This window comes from Perognathus longimembris, chromosome 3 (genome assembly GCF_023159225.1).
Source record: "Perognathus longimembris pacificus isolate PPM17 chromosome 3, ASM2315922v1, whole genome shotgun sequence".
Classification (NCBI taxonomy): Eukaryota; Metazoa; Chordata; class Mammalia; order Rodentia; family Heteromyidae; genus Perognathus; species Perognathus longimembris.
Window position 1 is genome coordinate 54661830 of NC_063163.1, and position 13978 is coordinate 54675807.

Sequence of the window (13978 nt, forward strand, 5' to 3'; positions counted from 1 at the left end):
CAAGAAAAAAATTAACGTCTCCCAACATTGCTTATCTTTGTAGTCGTTTCCATAGTGGTGGGCATATTTGTGTGGGTGTGGGGTGTGTATTGTGTGTTATAAATACTATTCCAGGGGAATTATCAGGAAGTACATCCCAGTACTATAACGTCATAGTTGGGGTAAATTCTGTGATAAAGATATACTTCAAGATACTTCAGCTGATCATACCACTGGTAAACTTAGGTGTTTTTGAAGTTTTTCTCTTTTTTTAAGTAGTTGAACAAAGGAGTTGCCCTTTAACAAAGCAGTTTATGAATACAATGTATCTTGGTCAGTGTCATCCCTTTCAACATTCTCACCCATGATGATGATCTTCTAAGAGCACTATTGAAAGTACCATTGTAGGGATAGGATGGTAAGAGGACATGCATCCTTGGGTTGTTAGATGACTGTGCTGCCAGCAAGAGTCTAACTGTTGCTTCAGTGCCCCTTGAGTTTCCTAGAGGGGTGGAGAAAATCTCTGTAGCCACTCTATTACAGACTAGCCACTATGTGCCAGAAACTTCACATAGGTAACCTTGTACTGTCACCCACGAGGTGCATAGGAACTTAGGATACTTTAGTAGCAGCTGCGAAAACAGTCCCCAGCTGAAATAATCCATAGTTTAAAGCCTATACCTACAAACCAGGTATCTGGCTCTTTGTATATCTGATATGTCCTTGTCTGAAATTTGCCTGTTTTTATGAGTTACATACTCTGTATGTACACTTATAACATTGGATTTTAAGGCCCAAACATGGAAAATTCTCTACCATTTGTCATTTATTCAATTTTCCCAACTTCATGTCATAGCTAGAACCTTTTTATATTTTTCTCTAATGTGATGGGCTTGCTTTTCTCTAATGTGATGGCCCATTTAAGGCACACTTATTGGGTGTCACACAAGAACTCTGCCCATTGAAGGTAGAAATAGATAACTCCCAGTACACCTGGGGCCCACATGTCAGCTTCCCATTGCTGTGACAGAGTAACTAGGAAATCAACTTAAAGAAGGAATGTTTTGGCTTGTGGTCTCAAAGGTTTCAGGCCTTGGTCATTTTGCCCTGTTGCCTTTGGGTCTAATGGCACAGCACATCATGACCAAGTATGATAGAGTCTGCTTGTCAAATGGCAACTGGGAAGCAGATAGAAAAGGGATGGGAGTCCTGATAGCCTTTCGAAGGCACATCCCTAGTGATCTTTTCTTTCCATGACTCCTCTCCTTCCAGTAGTGCCACAGGCTGCTAACTAAGCCTCTAGTACATGGCCATTAGACATTTAAGACCCAAGAGAAACAGGTATTAAAAGTAAGGATGGGAACACATTCTTTTCCCTTCTACTCCAAAGTAGGACTTGATAATGGAGGAAGCATTATTAGCATCAGGCCAAAATAAGTCTTTCAACGGTTAATAAATTTTCTATAGCATCATTGTACAGAATCAGCATTCTCCTATTAATTTGATTGTAAAAATGACATACAGAGGGGTTACAGCTACAGAAGTAAGGAAATGAGTATAGTTCTTGTCGAACAGTGTTACCCCTTCCCTCATTTTCTCCTGCTTTCCCTCTCCCCCAACACTTTCTCCCTCCCCGCCCCAAGTTGTTTCAAACTGGTTTAAGGGAGGGCTGGGTGTGGTGACACTCTTGTAATCTCAGTTACTTTAGAGTTGGAGTTTAGGAATATCCCAGTTCACCTCCAGTCTACAAAAACACAAGTCTGGTTTCTCAAAAACAAGATGAGTATAGTGGTACATGCCTATAATTCCAGCTTTTCTGGAGGTGAAAGAGGCTCCAGTCTGAGTCTCTCCTGGCAAAAAGACCCTATCTAAAGACAAATCAAAAGGCTTGGAGGTATGACTCAAGTGGTGAGTAGACTTGCGATTCTAGCACCAGTGGATAGAGATAGTCTGAGGATTGTAGACCTGCATTTTTCAGATGGGGAAAATACATTCTTAAATAGATTATAATACACTGGGACTTCATTAGCTCAAATAATTGTGGCATTACCTGGTAATCATGTAGAATCTCAGACATGTGCTAGTTTAGATAAATACTTTGCTTTGGCAAAGTATTGAATGTTACATTTAATTTTCAGTCAGATTTTCACATCATGACAGTATTTCTAAAAATGCCCCATTGTGTTGGTAAGTAACAAGGAACAGAAGTGAACTTTGTGGTTTTGTCCTGATCCTAGAGCTTAAACTCTTGCCTCACACTCTTACTTGACTTTTTAAGCTCAATGTTGGTACTCTACACTTGAGCCACACCTTCACTGCTGGCTTTTTGCTGGTTAATTGGAGATAAGAGTCTCTTGGATTTGTCTGCTTTGAACTGAGAATAACAGATCTCAGTCTCCTGAGTTCCTATGAATGACAGGTGTGAGCCACAGGGCCTGTACAGACTGAACTTTGAATCTAATGTTGCTCATGTTGATTATGTCTGGCCAATGATTTACTTTTCTTGGGTAAAACTTACAATGTTTACTTGATTTTTATTGCCCCGGATCCTCCATCAAAAGTAGGAAAGTCACCGGGCACTGGTGACTAAGTCCATATTTGGAGAAAGAAATTCACTTTTTCACAAAGTGTTGTACAGTTTAGGTATAATTAAGCTCTGCTAGCATACTGGATGGGCAGAAAACATTCCTTTCTTTGCTCTGTGTTTTCTCCTAGTCTCATTTAGCTAGCCTGGAGGCACAGTTCACAAGGCAACCAATCAACATTGCGTCTGTATTAGCATGTGGTTTGTACAGTCTGTGTGACATTCTTGAGAGCTCTCCTCCGATAATTAGTTTTTCAGGCCATTTAGCTGTTTTTTTTCTTCTCAGAATTGTGCAGCTTTGGAACTCTTGACAGCTCTTACTCTGATTAAGGGCAGATGGCAGTGTGGCATAGTAGAAAGGGTAACTATGGGGGAGGAAGGGGTTTCATTGCCAAGCTCTCCTGTTCCTCCAGCACTCTGGCTTTTAGGCAGGTAGTCAACTTCTCTGACTCTCCACATTCTCACTCAACTATGCCAATCTCTCATGGGTCCCTTTGGGAATACCAATTTTGAGCTGCAGCTATGTTGACATTTGCAGGTGGCTTGGGAGAGGGGCTGCGTCCTGGGCATTGTAGGATCTTTAACAATAGGCCTGACTTTTGCCCATCAGATGCTAGTGGCCTACCTAACCCCAGAATGGGTAACCAAAAATGTTCCTTAAGAGTCACTGGCTCCAACAACTTGGTTTTCTTTTCTAAGTATTGTTGATGTCTTTTGTGCACTGAGTCAGTGAGTTGGTATTCTCCTTTGTTTAACCATTTAAAAAATATTCTATAATTAGCCTTTTCATTTTGACTACAGATGTTCCATGCGCAATTATATAGTAATTCTACATCCTCTCCCCCGGCTTCCCTCTAGAGGAATTTGGGGATGGATGCAAAATATGGTTGTGCCTTTCCATAGTTTTGTGTGCGTTGTGCTCTCTGCAGCCAATTTAAAGGAATAGTGTCTCACTGTAGTGCAGGTGGTCTGGTGCTTTAGGGAGAAACTTTCCCATCATCCACTGCTGTGGTTTAGATAAATGTCCCCTTAAGGTCCACATGGCTTAAAGGATTGGTCACCAGGGCAGTGTTACTAGGCAGTGTTGAAGCCTAGAAGATCTGAAGATCATTATGGGTAGTCTTTGCCAGTGGCCCAGAGCAATGAATCCACCCCATCTTATTTTAGAACTTCCAAAACCATGAGCCTATATATATACTTTTCTATTTATAAGTTAATTATCTTAGATATTTTGTTATAGCAATGTGAAGCTGACTAATACGCCCTGTAACATCCTCTTACACAGACAGATGCTATCCAAAGATTACCTACTGTAATCAGTTTTCTGTTGTTGTAACCAAACACCTGAGGTGTAGTATATTATAAAGAAAAGGTTTAATCAGTTCATAGTTGGGGCAGCTGAAAGTCCAAACAGCATGGTGCCAGCTCTGGCACTGGCCCCTGTGGCTACATTCCATCCTGGGCATCTATCTTATGGCCGAAGTGTGTATAAGGCTTGGATTATGGGGCTGGGAATATGGCCTAGTGTAAGAGTGCTTGCCTCGCATACATGAAACCCTGGGTTCGATTCCTTAGCACCACATATATAGAAAAAGCCAGAAGTGGCTCTATGGCTCAAGTGGTAGAGTGCTAGCCTTGAGTAAGAAGAAGCCAGGGATGGTGCTCAGGCCCTGAGTTCAATCCCCCCGGACTGGTTAAAAAAAAAAAAAAGACGGGTTATCTCTCACTGGTAAGACAAGAAGCCAAAGGGAAACTAAGGAGTGGCCAGTTTCTCAAGAACTAACCTGAGTGCCTCAAGAACTACATTAAATCAGGCAGTAGTGGTCACACCTGTAATGCTAGGGGCTTATGAGATTGAGATCTGAGGAGGATCAAGGATTGAAACCAGCTTGGGCAGGAGGTCTGTGAGAGTCTTATCTCCAATTAACTATCAAAAAGCTTGAGGAGGAGGTGTAGCTCAAGTGAGTGCTAGCCTTTAGCAAATAATCTAAGAGACAGCCTCTGGCTCTGAGTTTAAGCCCTATAACCCATTCCCCACTCACACACAAGAATCATACTCATTTCTCTAATAGGCAGCACCTAGGCTGACCTCTTAACCTCACCACACTGGGAACCCAGCCTCCAGACATAAACTCGGGACAAACCCCATCCAAGCTACAGCACCTACTCATGCACTGCTTTAGTTTGCTTTTGCCTTTATAATTACAGAAAACATCGAGACTGGACTGGAGAGACAGCCCTGTATATACCTAGCACTGGCCTGGCTAAATAGGGAGGGGTACTGGACAGGATGGGAGGACCAGACAGAAAATCAAGTACTTACTTGGCTTTCTAGCCTAGCCCCACTTTTCCCAATCCACATGGCCTTGCCATTAACTTCCCTAGCTGAGTAATTCTATAACATCAGTTCCTACCTTTGCAAGGTGTTTGCTGAAGGTTAAAGGAATTTGGACACACTAAGTGTTTGTGATGGTGGCGCACAGTGGGCCAAGAAGATCTGATTACCACTGAAGAGCTGTTCACTCCAAAATCAGTGTCTGCACTGTACTCCTCCCTTGCAGCCTCCACCATCCCACACACTAGCACACCCTCATCTTTTATTTCTTCCTATTGTGTATCCTGTGAAAGTGTAGCTTTTTGAAAATCCACACAACCTGGCATTTGGGCATGCCTTTCTTCCTACTTGGCAAACCAACTAGCTATTATGGGCTTGGTGGCACCCCAGAGTCTGTCTGTTATTGTTGGGTGCTCACGGCTACCTCTTTGCTGCTTCCCACTTCTGGGTTTGGGAACATTCTGTCAGCCAGAGGGTGCCAATGTTTGTCTCTGGAGAACCTATAACATCATAGTCCAAAAGCAACAGGCAACTTTCCTACCCCCTGAAGACTTGCTAACTCACAACAGAACTTATCTCAACCTGACTAACAGAGACTAAAGCACCAGGGGCACAGGTGATCAGAACCTGTGATTCTAGCTACTCAGGAAGCTGACATCTAAAGATTGAGGTTCAAAGCCAGTCTCAGCAGAAATGTTTGTGAGACTGTTATCTCCAGTTAACCACCAAAAGGTTGGAAATGGAGTGGTGGCTCAAATGGTAGAGTGCTAGCTTTGAGAGAAAAAGGTAAAGGAGGCACACAGGCCCCGAGTTTAAGTTCCATTACCAGCATACAAAAAAAGAGGAGATGGGGTATATTTTGGAAAAAGCAGAAGGTGATATGCATGGAAGATACATGGCACAGGAACCATGGATGTATTCAAAGGGAATGCTATAGAGACCTTTAAAAGAAAATGAGAAGGAATCTACACTTCATTTTGAAACAATAATCCTTGGCCTTTAAAAGGATAATTAGCAAGGATGTCGAGGGGTCAATAAGAGGGGTGAGGCCATCCAAGATGGTTGACAGTTGCTGGACAGATGTTCTGTCAGTAACATCCTCTGTTATAGTATAAAGGTTATAGCAGCCTTTGTGCCAGGTTGGGTTGCCGTGTCTTTTGTGGTAGATCTTGTCATATAGCTTACATCTATGAGTCTATGAAACCCTGCATGATCTTTAGGCTTTCTATTTATTTCTTCCTTTTTCTTTCTCACTACAAGCATCTCCATGTTGATCCTGACAGCTTTCACACTGATGTAAAACCATTCTGAAAATGTCTTTAACAATAATATCTCCCTTTAACAAACAACAACATATACCAAGTCAACCTTTTTTGTAATGCCTCCACCCTTTTTAAAAAAATCTATGGAGTAGGGAGAATAGTACAGTAAGTATGTGTCTAGTCCCTGCAAGGCTCCACTCCTGGTCTTCATGGAGTAACTTGTCAGAACAGAACCTTTTCCTACTGAAACACAGGTCATCATTACCCCCAAGAAAACTCTCCCTGACACCATTGTGTCATCAGGTCCTTTGTCCCATAAAATGTCCTTTACAACCATGGTTTTTTTTTTTTAATCCAAATACAGTCAACGATTATACATTTCATTTGGTTACCCTCATCAACTCAACACCTTTGTTTATGAGTCTGTATACTTTCCAGCTAGTAAACACAAGCATTTTACTTTAAGCATAGCTTTATTAAAGAACTTAGAGCTAAGTATAATGGTACATGACTGCAGTAGGAGGATCTGAGGGCAGCCCTGGGCAAAATAACAAGAATCTATTTTTAAATAATAATAATTAAAACAAAAAGGGCTGGAGGCATGGTTTAAGTGGTAAAACTCTTGCCTAGCAAGTATAAGGCCCTGAGTTGAAGCCTTAGTCTTGGCAGAAAGAAAAAGAGAAAGAGACAGACAGACAGACACACACACACACACACACACACACACACAGAAGTGAAAGAGAGTAAAAGAGAAAGAAAGAGGAAAGAAGGACGGAAGAACTAGAAGTAGAAAATTAGTAGTCAAATAATTTTTGTTAGTATTTGCATGCATTTATATGTGACAGCGGCATAAAATGTAGCCTGTCAGTCAGAAAGTTAACATAAATAATTCAAGAAGTATTTGCAAAAATTTCCTTCTGCTTAGTTAGCAGAATATAAAATCTAGACCAGCACCTCTCATGCCTCCAATTACTCTCCTATTCATTGGTTGATGGCATGTACCTCAGTGTGATGTTTTGCATACAATTAAGACCATATATATTGCATAGCAGTGGCTACTGTGTTCTTGTTCCCAAAAGTACCTACCTGTGTAGGGTTTATCCAGTGGGTGTCCAGCCCTGAGACTGTGTGATTACTGACTGCACTTTTCTCACACGGCAGGAGGGTGGCTCAGCCTTACTCATATTTTCTGTAGCTGAAGCTTAGGTCAGGTCTCAATCAGTATTTATCCAATGACTAACAGAGACTCAACCCAGAGGCCACTGTTGAAGATGTCAGAGGAAACAGGATTGGTGGAGAGCTGGGAAGAAAGCTGGGTATGGAGAGCTGTACAGGTGAATAAGCCAGAAAGTGACAGAGATGAAAGTTGCAAAGTGGTCCAAAGAGACACCCGACATGACCATACCACATTCCTAATGATTTCTTTAATCCTGAACTACACAGTGTAAAGAACCAGCGCAGAGTGCATTTGGAGAACACATGTATTTCTGTTCTCTCCTCCCCTCTCTCCCCAGCCCCTCTTTCTTTCTTTTCCATACTAGAGCTTCAACTTAGGGTTGCGTGTTTGCCACGAACGTTTGCTTTTTCAGAAAGGGTCTGTGCTTTTGCCTGACTTCAGACTGTGATTATTCTATCTCCACCTCCTGAGTAGCTGAAATTACAGACATACACCACCATACTTGGCTCTAGCCTATTTAATCTAAGACACCTGTGATGGTATTTATGATCCACACGAAAGAACAAACAAACAAACAAGAGTAGTCTCTCCAATTTCATCTTAAGATCTTAACCTTAATCATATCAGAAAATCATTTTTCATATTAGGTCACATTCATAAGCTTTGAGGACTAGAACTTTCATCTAGAATGGTTGTTATTTAGCCAACCACATGTTCCATGTTGAATTAGTTTGGATATTGTCTAACCTTTCTTGCAAAGTTCTCCTGTCTGCCTTGGACCAGAGAAGATCTTTCAGGTAAAATCTGCTTGGCTGGTGGTTCTCTTAGGACACAAAGACAGTCATAGAACATTTAAGCCTGTAGTAACACGTCTGGTGAGAGCTTTGTCATGGGGCTCTCTGTGATGAGAGGCAGAAATGGGAGGCTGAGAGGCACCATTCAGGGTGGGAAGGGGAGAGACATGATTTCTCAATCCAGCCAAATGAGCTCAGACCACTATTGAAGGCACAAAATAGACGCTGGGGTTTCCAAGAAGAGGGAGGATGAAAGGGAAGTCTCAGGCTTAAGCAGAGCTCAGAAAGGGCAGGGTGGGATGAGGGACAGGAGATAGAGACCTCAGGGATGGTCAGAGTTAGAGGAGGGCACAATCTCCAGTTAAAAAAAAAAAAAAAAAAAAAGAATCTTTTTCCCATTCTGGTTGCTGAGGAATCCAGCCCAGCTTCTAGGAGCTCTAGACTGCCTCCCCTGAGTATGGAATAGAGAAAAGACCATGCCCCTCCCTAGCCCCTCCCCCCACACTGAAGCATCCCACAAAGGGAAGCTGCCCCAAGGGGTGGGAGTGGGGGGTGGCCAAGCAGCATCACATTGCATTGTCTAGACCTGAGAGAAGTAGGAAGCTCCATTCCTCAAATAGCATCCCTCAGATCCCAGGATCCTGATGAGATTTCACTTATTCACACATGGGATCATGCATACCAGACCTTCAGCCTGCTGATGGTAAGCTTGGGCCAGTAGGAAGGAAAGACCATGCTGGAGTGCTGAGATCTTCAGCAGGTTTTGGCTCCATTCATGGGAACATCTTAGCTGAAGGACCTTCAAGGGTCTCTGCTCATGATGAAATGGCACCTTGGTTCAACCTAATCAGTCTCTGGAGTCTTCCAAGGAGAAGTGGTCACCTGCAGGACAGATGCAGATGCACCTGGGACTTCTGCATTCTGTCTTCTTCTAGACATCAGCCTTCTGAATCCCAGCCTGTCTTGTCCTTCCTACCACAGCCCACAGCCCTCTGGCTCTGCTGCCATCTTGGTTCTCTGAGCCTCCATTTCCTTATGTGCTCACTGGAAGTCTTCAGATGGACCCAGCTAGCTTCTAGGCTTCCCAGAGACCTGTAGCAAGAAGATGCTCTGCTCTGAGTTCTAGTTTCCCCATCTGAATATCTCCAGGACTAGTATTTATTTGGGAAGGTGAATTGGAAGAAGCTGCATATAAGCTCATTCACATTGAAAAGCAAAAGAAGGTGGCAATTAGAAAGAAAAGACATCATGTAAGAGGCTGAGTGTAAATAGGCTGTAATTCACATACTGTCTACCAAAGTATACTCCTTGGATCATATCCTAGAAGCTGTGCCTTGGAGAAGGGGTTTCCTTCCAAGTAAGTGTGGGAAGCAGTTCTTTCCTTGATGATTTCCTAGACATGAGAAGATGTAAAGTGATCCAGTTCTGAAATAAACCAACACACTGAGGTGTCTTTAATACAACATTCCCCAAACTTATTTCTTCAGGAGCCCCCTTACCACCTCAGAAGCTCCCACTTGGATTGCAGGAATTGAGGGTAGTGATTGGACTTTGTTTCTGCCCCTCTTTTTCTTCCAGGTTGACTGGTACCTAAACTCCGGGCCTGGGTACTGTCTCAGCCTTTTCACTCTGTAAGAATCGCACAGACTGCTGTGCATAGACTGGCTTTGAGCCTCGAACCTCAGATGTCAGCCTCCTTAGGATTACAGCTATGAGTTACTGGGTGCCTAGTTTCTGCCTCTGTTTTGGTGGACAGGTAAGATGCAGGATACTGGCTGGTGAAAGGTAGAGGAGGGAGGGGATAGAGACTGAAAGAGGATCAAGTCAGACATTTTCACTACTTGGCCTCATTTTCTTCCGTTGATCAGTTGAAAGTTGTGTTTGAAGTTCCTAGAATTCTGCTTGATATGATTTATAGAGATGGGCTTTGTTCTGAGCACCACTGGCTTCCTCTAATGGTATTAGTTCCTCAAGGGACTAGTTAATGGAGGTAGCAGCACTCTGAGCATGGAAGTGTTCATACTCATCTCTCCAATGAAAACAGCCTTGGTAGGCAGCCTAAACATGTGGATGAAACTTAAATTGCAGTTGTCCAAAATAGAGGACTAAAAATAAATTTAGCTAGGCACCACGGGCTCATGTCTGCAATTGTAGCTACTCAGGAGGCAGAGATCTGAGAATCTTTGCCATCCCAGGCCAGAAAGTCCATGAGATTCTTATGTCCAATTCACCACCAAAAACCAGAAGTGCAGCTGTGTCTCATGTGGTAGAGTGTCAGCTTTGAGCAAAATAGCTAAGGTACAGTGCTAAGGCCCTGAATTCAAGCCTCAGGACCAACACACACACACACACACACACACACACACACACACACACACAAATAAATGCTTAGGATTATAAAGATCAAGGTAGGGAAATTTAGGATGAATTATTTAGGAGGCTTGAAGACTCAGAACAGAGGGAACAAACTTCCCCTTTAATAGCTGAGAAAAATAATGATCATGGGACAAAGTAATATGCATAGGCCTGTCACCAAGTCAGAAGCAGAGCTTGGCCCAGGTCCTCTCTATGCCTATGGAAACTGGAAGCAGCAGAAAGAACAGCTAGGATTCAAAACCATGTCAGGAAGGAAGGAAGAAGAAAAGGAGAGGGGAAGGAGTGTGGCAAAGGAAATAAATTGCCTAGCCTCAGGAGACATATAAAAGGTTGCTATGTACCCATAATCCTCTTCTTTTCTGCATTATGTCAGAGTCTCTCCATTCCCATGGCTTTTTGAGAGCAGTCATGTTTAACGGAGCCAGCCTCCAGTTCCCTGGGTCTACTTAAGTACTGACTCATGATCCACTATCAAGCTTTTTCAGTGGGGATTTGGAACTTAGAACCCAGGGGAAGCAAATCAGTCGCTCTGTGGAGTAAAAGCTGCTATGACTAGCTGGAGATTGTTGTGGTCATATTTCTTGCATTGTGGAAAGAACTCTGGAGAGAAAGAAGAGGGCGGGGGGGGGGGGGGAAGATGGGGCAAGAGCCCCATGGTTCTATGCGTCAATAATTTTCTCCATTTGCCTAGGCTTGCCTAGCTTGGATTTTCTCACAGGGCATCATGAGTCCTCACTGATAGGAACACTCTCCAGGGGTACCCACCTGGAGGGGACAAGGGCTGGATTCCGATGGTTTCCATCTGGTCAGACAAGTCCTGGGGAATGAGTGAGCCATTTAACTAAGACACATGGAAGCAGGTTGCTTGCTGGAAATCCAGACATACTTCCAGAGTCAGCCACACTGGAGGTAGCAGTGAGGATGTAGGCACTTTACACGTGACCACTAAAAAGCCTCAATTCTTTGCAAAGGTGGTCTCTCCAGAAAGAATAGGAATGTAGGAGACTGGAAAAATCTAAGCAGTGAAAGAGAAGTAGAAGCAGGCTCATCCTCAAAATTTGTTCTTTTTTAGGTCCAAAGGAAAGCCTACTTTAGATAGAGACCCAGAATTTAGAAGTTAAATAAGAAGCTTATTAGTTGTTCAATTCACATTGAACAGATGCAGAATGTTCTATCCTTTTTACCCTGGACATGCCAGAAGGCACCAGAAGGCTAGTTTGGATGTCAAGTTCTTTGTGTCCTTAAAGCTCTCTGCCACATGGAGACATGCAGGGAGAACCTTCCCTGGCTCATAGCACCCTGCTTTTTCTCCTTCAGGAATCCCCAGATTCCTCTGGGACCAGGGGCCCTCATTGTTCTTGCCTCAGATAGAGTGCTGAATGTCTGTCACTCTTTAGCAAACACCCACCCCTCAGCTATGCCCCTGATTCTGGGACTGTGGGGGCCTTCGTTGGGTGGATGGGTCTGGGAGAAGATTACAGGGGTTCTGGAAATGGACTTGGGGCCATATATACAGGCAATTTTCAGATCTCAAGGCCTGGACTGTGATCTAGATAGGTCTGCCATTGAGTAGACCTCTCTGACTCCTGAAGACTCCTTGTCCAGAGCCAGGGAAGAGCCTCTGGCCCAGGTCCAAGGTTGGTACCAGTCATGAGCTAACTAACGAACAGAACATAGGCACTGGGAAGTGAAGGTGTGGCTCAAGTGAAAGCACCAGACTTGAGCAAAAAGCCAGAGTGCAAGTTTCTGTGTTCATATCTCTGTACTGGCAAAAAAAAGGAAAGGAAAAACTCTAAACAGGTGTGAGGGCCAAGTGACTTCTTAGCTATGTGGTCTCAACTCTCCCACCTCAAGATCTCCATTTGTTAAAATAAAATAAAAGGCCTTTGAATCAAAGGTAGAGATTTGTGGCACAGTAAGGATTGAATTTTGATTTTTTTTGTCCATATAACTTTATGAGAAACACTTAATCTCTTTTGAGAATTAGTTTTCCCATCTGTGGAACAGGCTGTCTCTCCTCCGGATGTAATGGTGTTATGAAGTGATTTTTCCCAGGATGCTCAGCACACAAGCAGTGTTCAGTACTTGGCAGCAGTGCTGTAATTCTCTTCCTACTAGTGTTGAAGACTCTGAGGTAATTTGCTTATAGCCTGACAATGGCTGCCTTAGGATGACCCTCGGAAAGGAGAGAGCTAGTGGCCCTCAAATTTTATTCTCAGTCATGTCAGTGGTTAAGACAGTGAGGGCTGGGTTGTAGCTTTGGTAGAGAACCTGCCTAGCATATACAAGTTCTAGATGTGATCCCCAGCACTGGGAAAACCAAAACAAACCAAGACAAACCCTAACACTGGACCCTTCTGTGTCATTTGGTAATTTGATAACTATCAACAAATCATTTAATTCTGAGGGGAGAGGCGCCGATTCTAGAGTTTGAGCTCAGGGTCTCACCCTGCCAGGTGGCTTCTACTGCTTAAGGCTGATGTTCCACCACTTGAACCACACCTCCACTTCCAGCTTTTTCCTGGTTAATTGGAGATAAGTCTTACAGACTTTCCTGCCTGAGCTGGCTTTGAACCATTATTCATTTTCAGATTTCAGCCTCTGCCTCTTCACTAGCTAATTGGAGATAAGAGTCTCACAGACTTTTCTGTCTGAGCTGCCTTTAAACCATTATTCTCAGATCTCAGCCTCTTGAGCAGCTAGGACTACAGGTATGAGCCACTTGGTGCCTGACTATCACTTCACATTTTGGAGCCTTCGTTTTCTCATGCGTCAGATGGGCTGATAACAGAACCTATTCATAGACTGTTATGAGAGACAAATAAGAGTGCATTTCATCTCTTAAATAAGATCTACCTAGCAGAAATAAAACTTGCCAAGCTGCCAGCTATTTTTACCCATCGTCTAACTGTCCTCAGCCCACCTAGAGGCAGATGTCATCAGTAGTATTTGATTTATGGGGAAGCACAGGGCGACTGGCTGTAGTCACCCATTTGGGCTTCTACACAAAGAAATAACAGCCTCCAGGAAAGAAAAAAAACACACCTCAAATCCGATTTGTTCTCTTAAATTCAAGCTCTAATTGCTTTGGGAAGAGAGTCGTGTTGGCTGCAGTCATTTCTTGTTATGTTCTTCTTTGCTCCTCCCGGGCAAAGCTTACTCTCAGTCAGACCTTTTGATTACACGCAAAAGAAGAATTTGCCAAGAAAAGAAAATAGCAGCGGAAGCCCTTTCAACACTCAGACAGAGGATCAGTGCTCCTTCTGGATAGCTCCACTTCTTCCTGCGGGTAGAAGTTCACATCGAACAAATCCGAGCCCATCATAGAAAAATCTGGCTTTTCCCCAAGGGCAGACACACAGTCAATCCCATGGCACCGGAGGCTCTGGTAAATGCTGGGCCACCCGGGATCTGGCACTTTCTGGCGAGGCCTGTTCAGCGCTGGCTGCAGCCTGGTGGGGGAAAAAAAAG

At 43.5% G+C, this 13978-nt stretch overlaps 1 protein-coding gene across 1 annotated transcript in view; it reads right to left on the reverse strand.

Moving 5' to 3' along the window:
* Positions 1-13739: 13739 nt before the first annotated feature.
* LOC125347610 (WD repeat-containing protein 49-like) overlaps positions 13740-13978 on the reverse strand; it is a 69556-nt gene continuing 69317 nt past the window's right edge. Inside the window, exon 24 of the mRNA XM_048340604.1 lies at positions 13740-13959. Within this exon, the coding sequence (XP_048196561.1) occupies positions 13740-13959 (220 nt within the window). The remainder of the gene's footprint in view (positions 13960-13978) is intronic.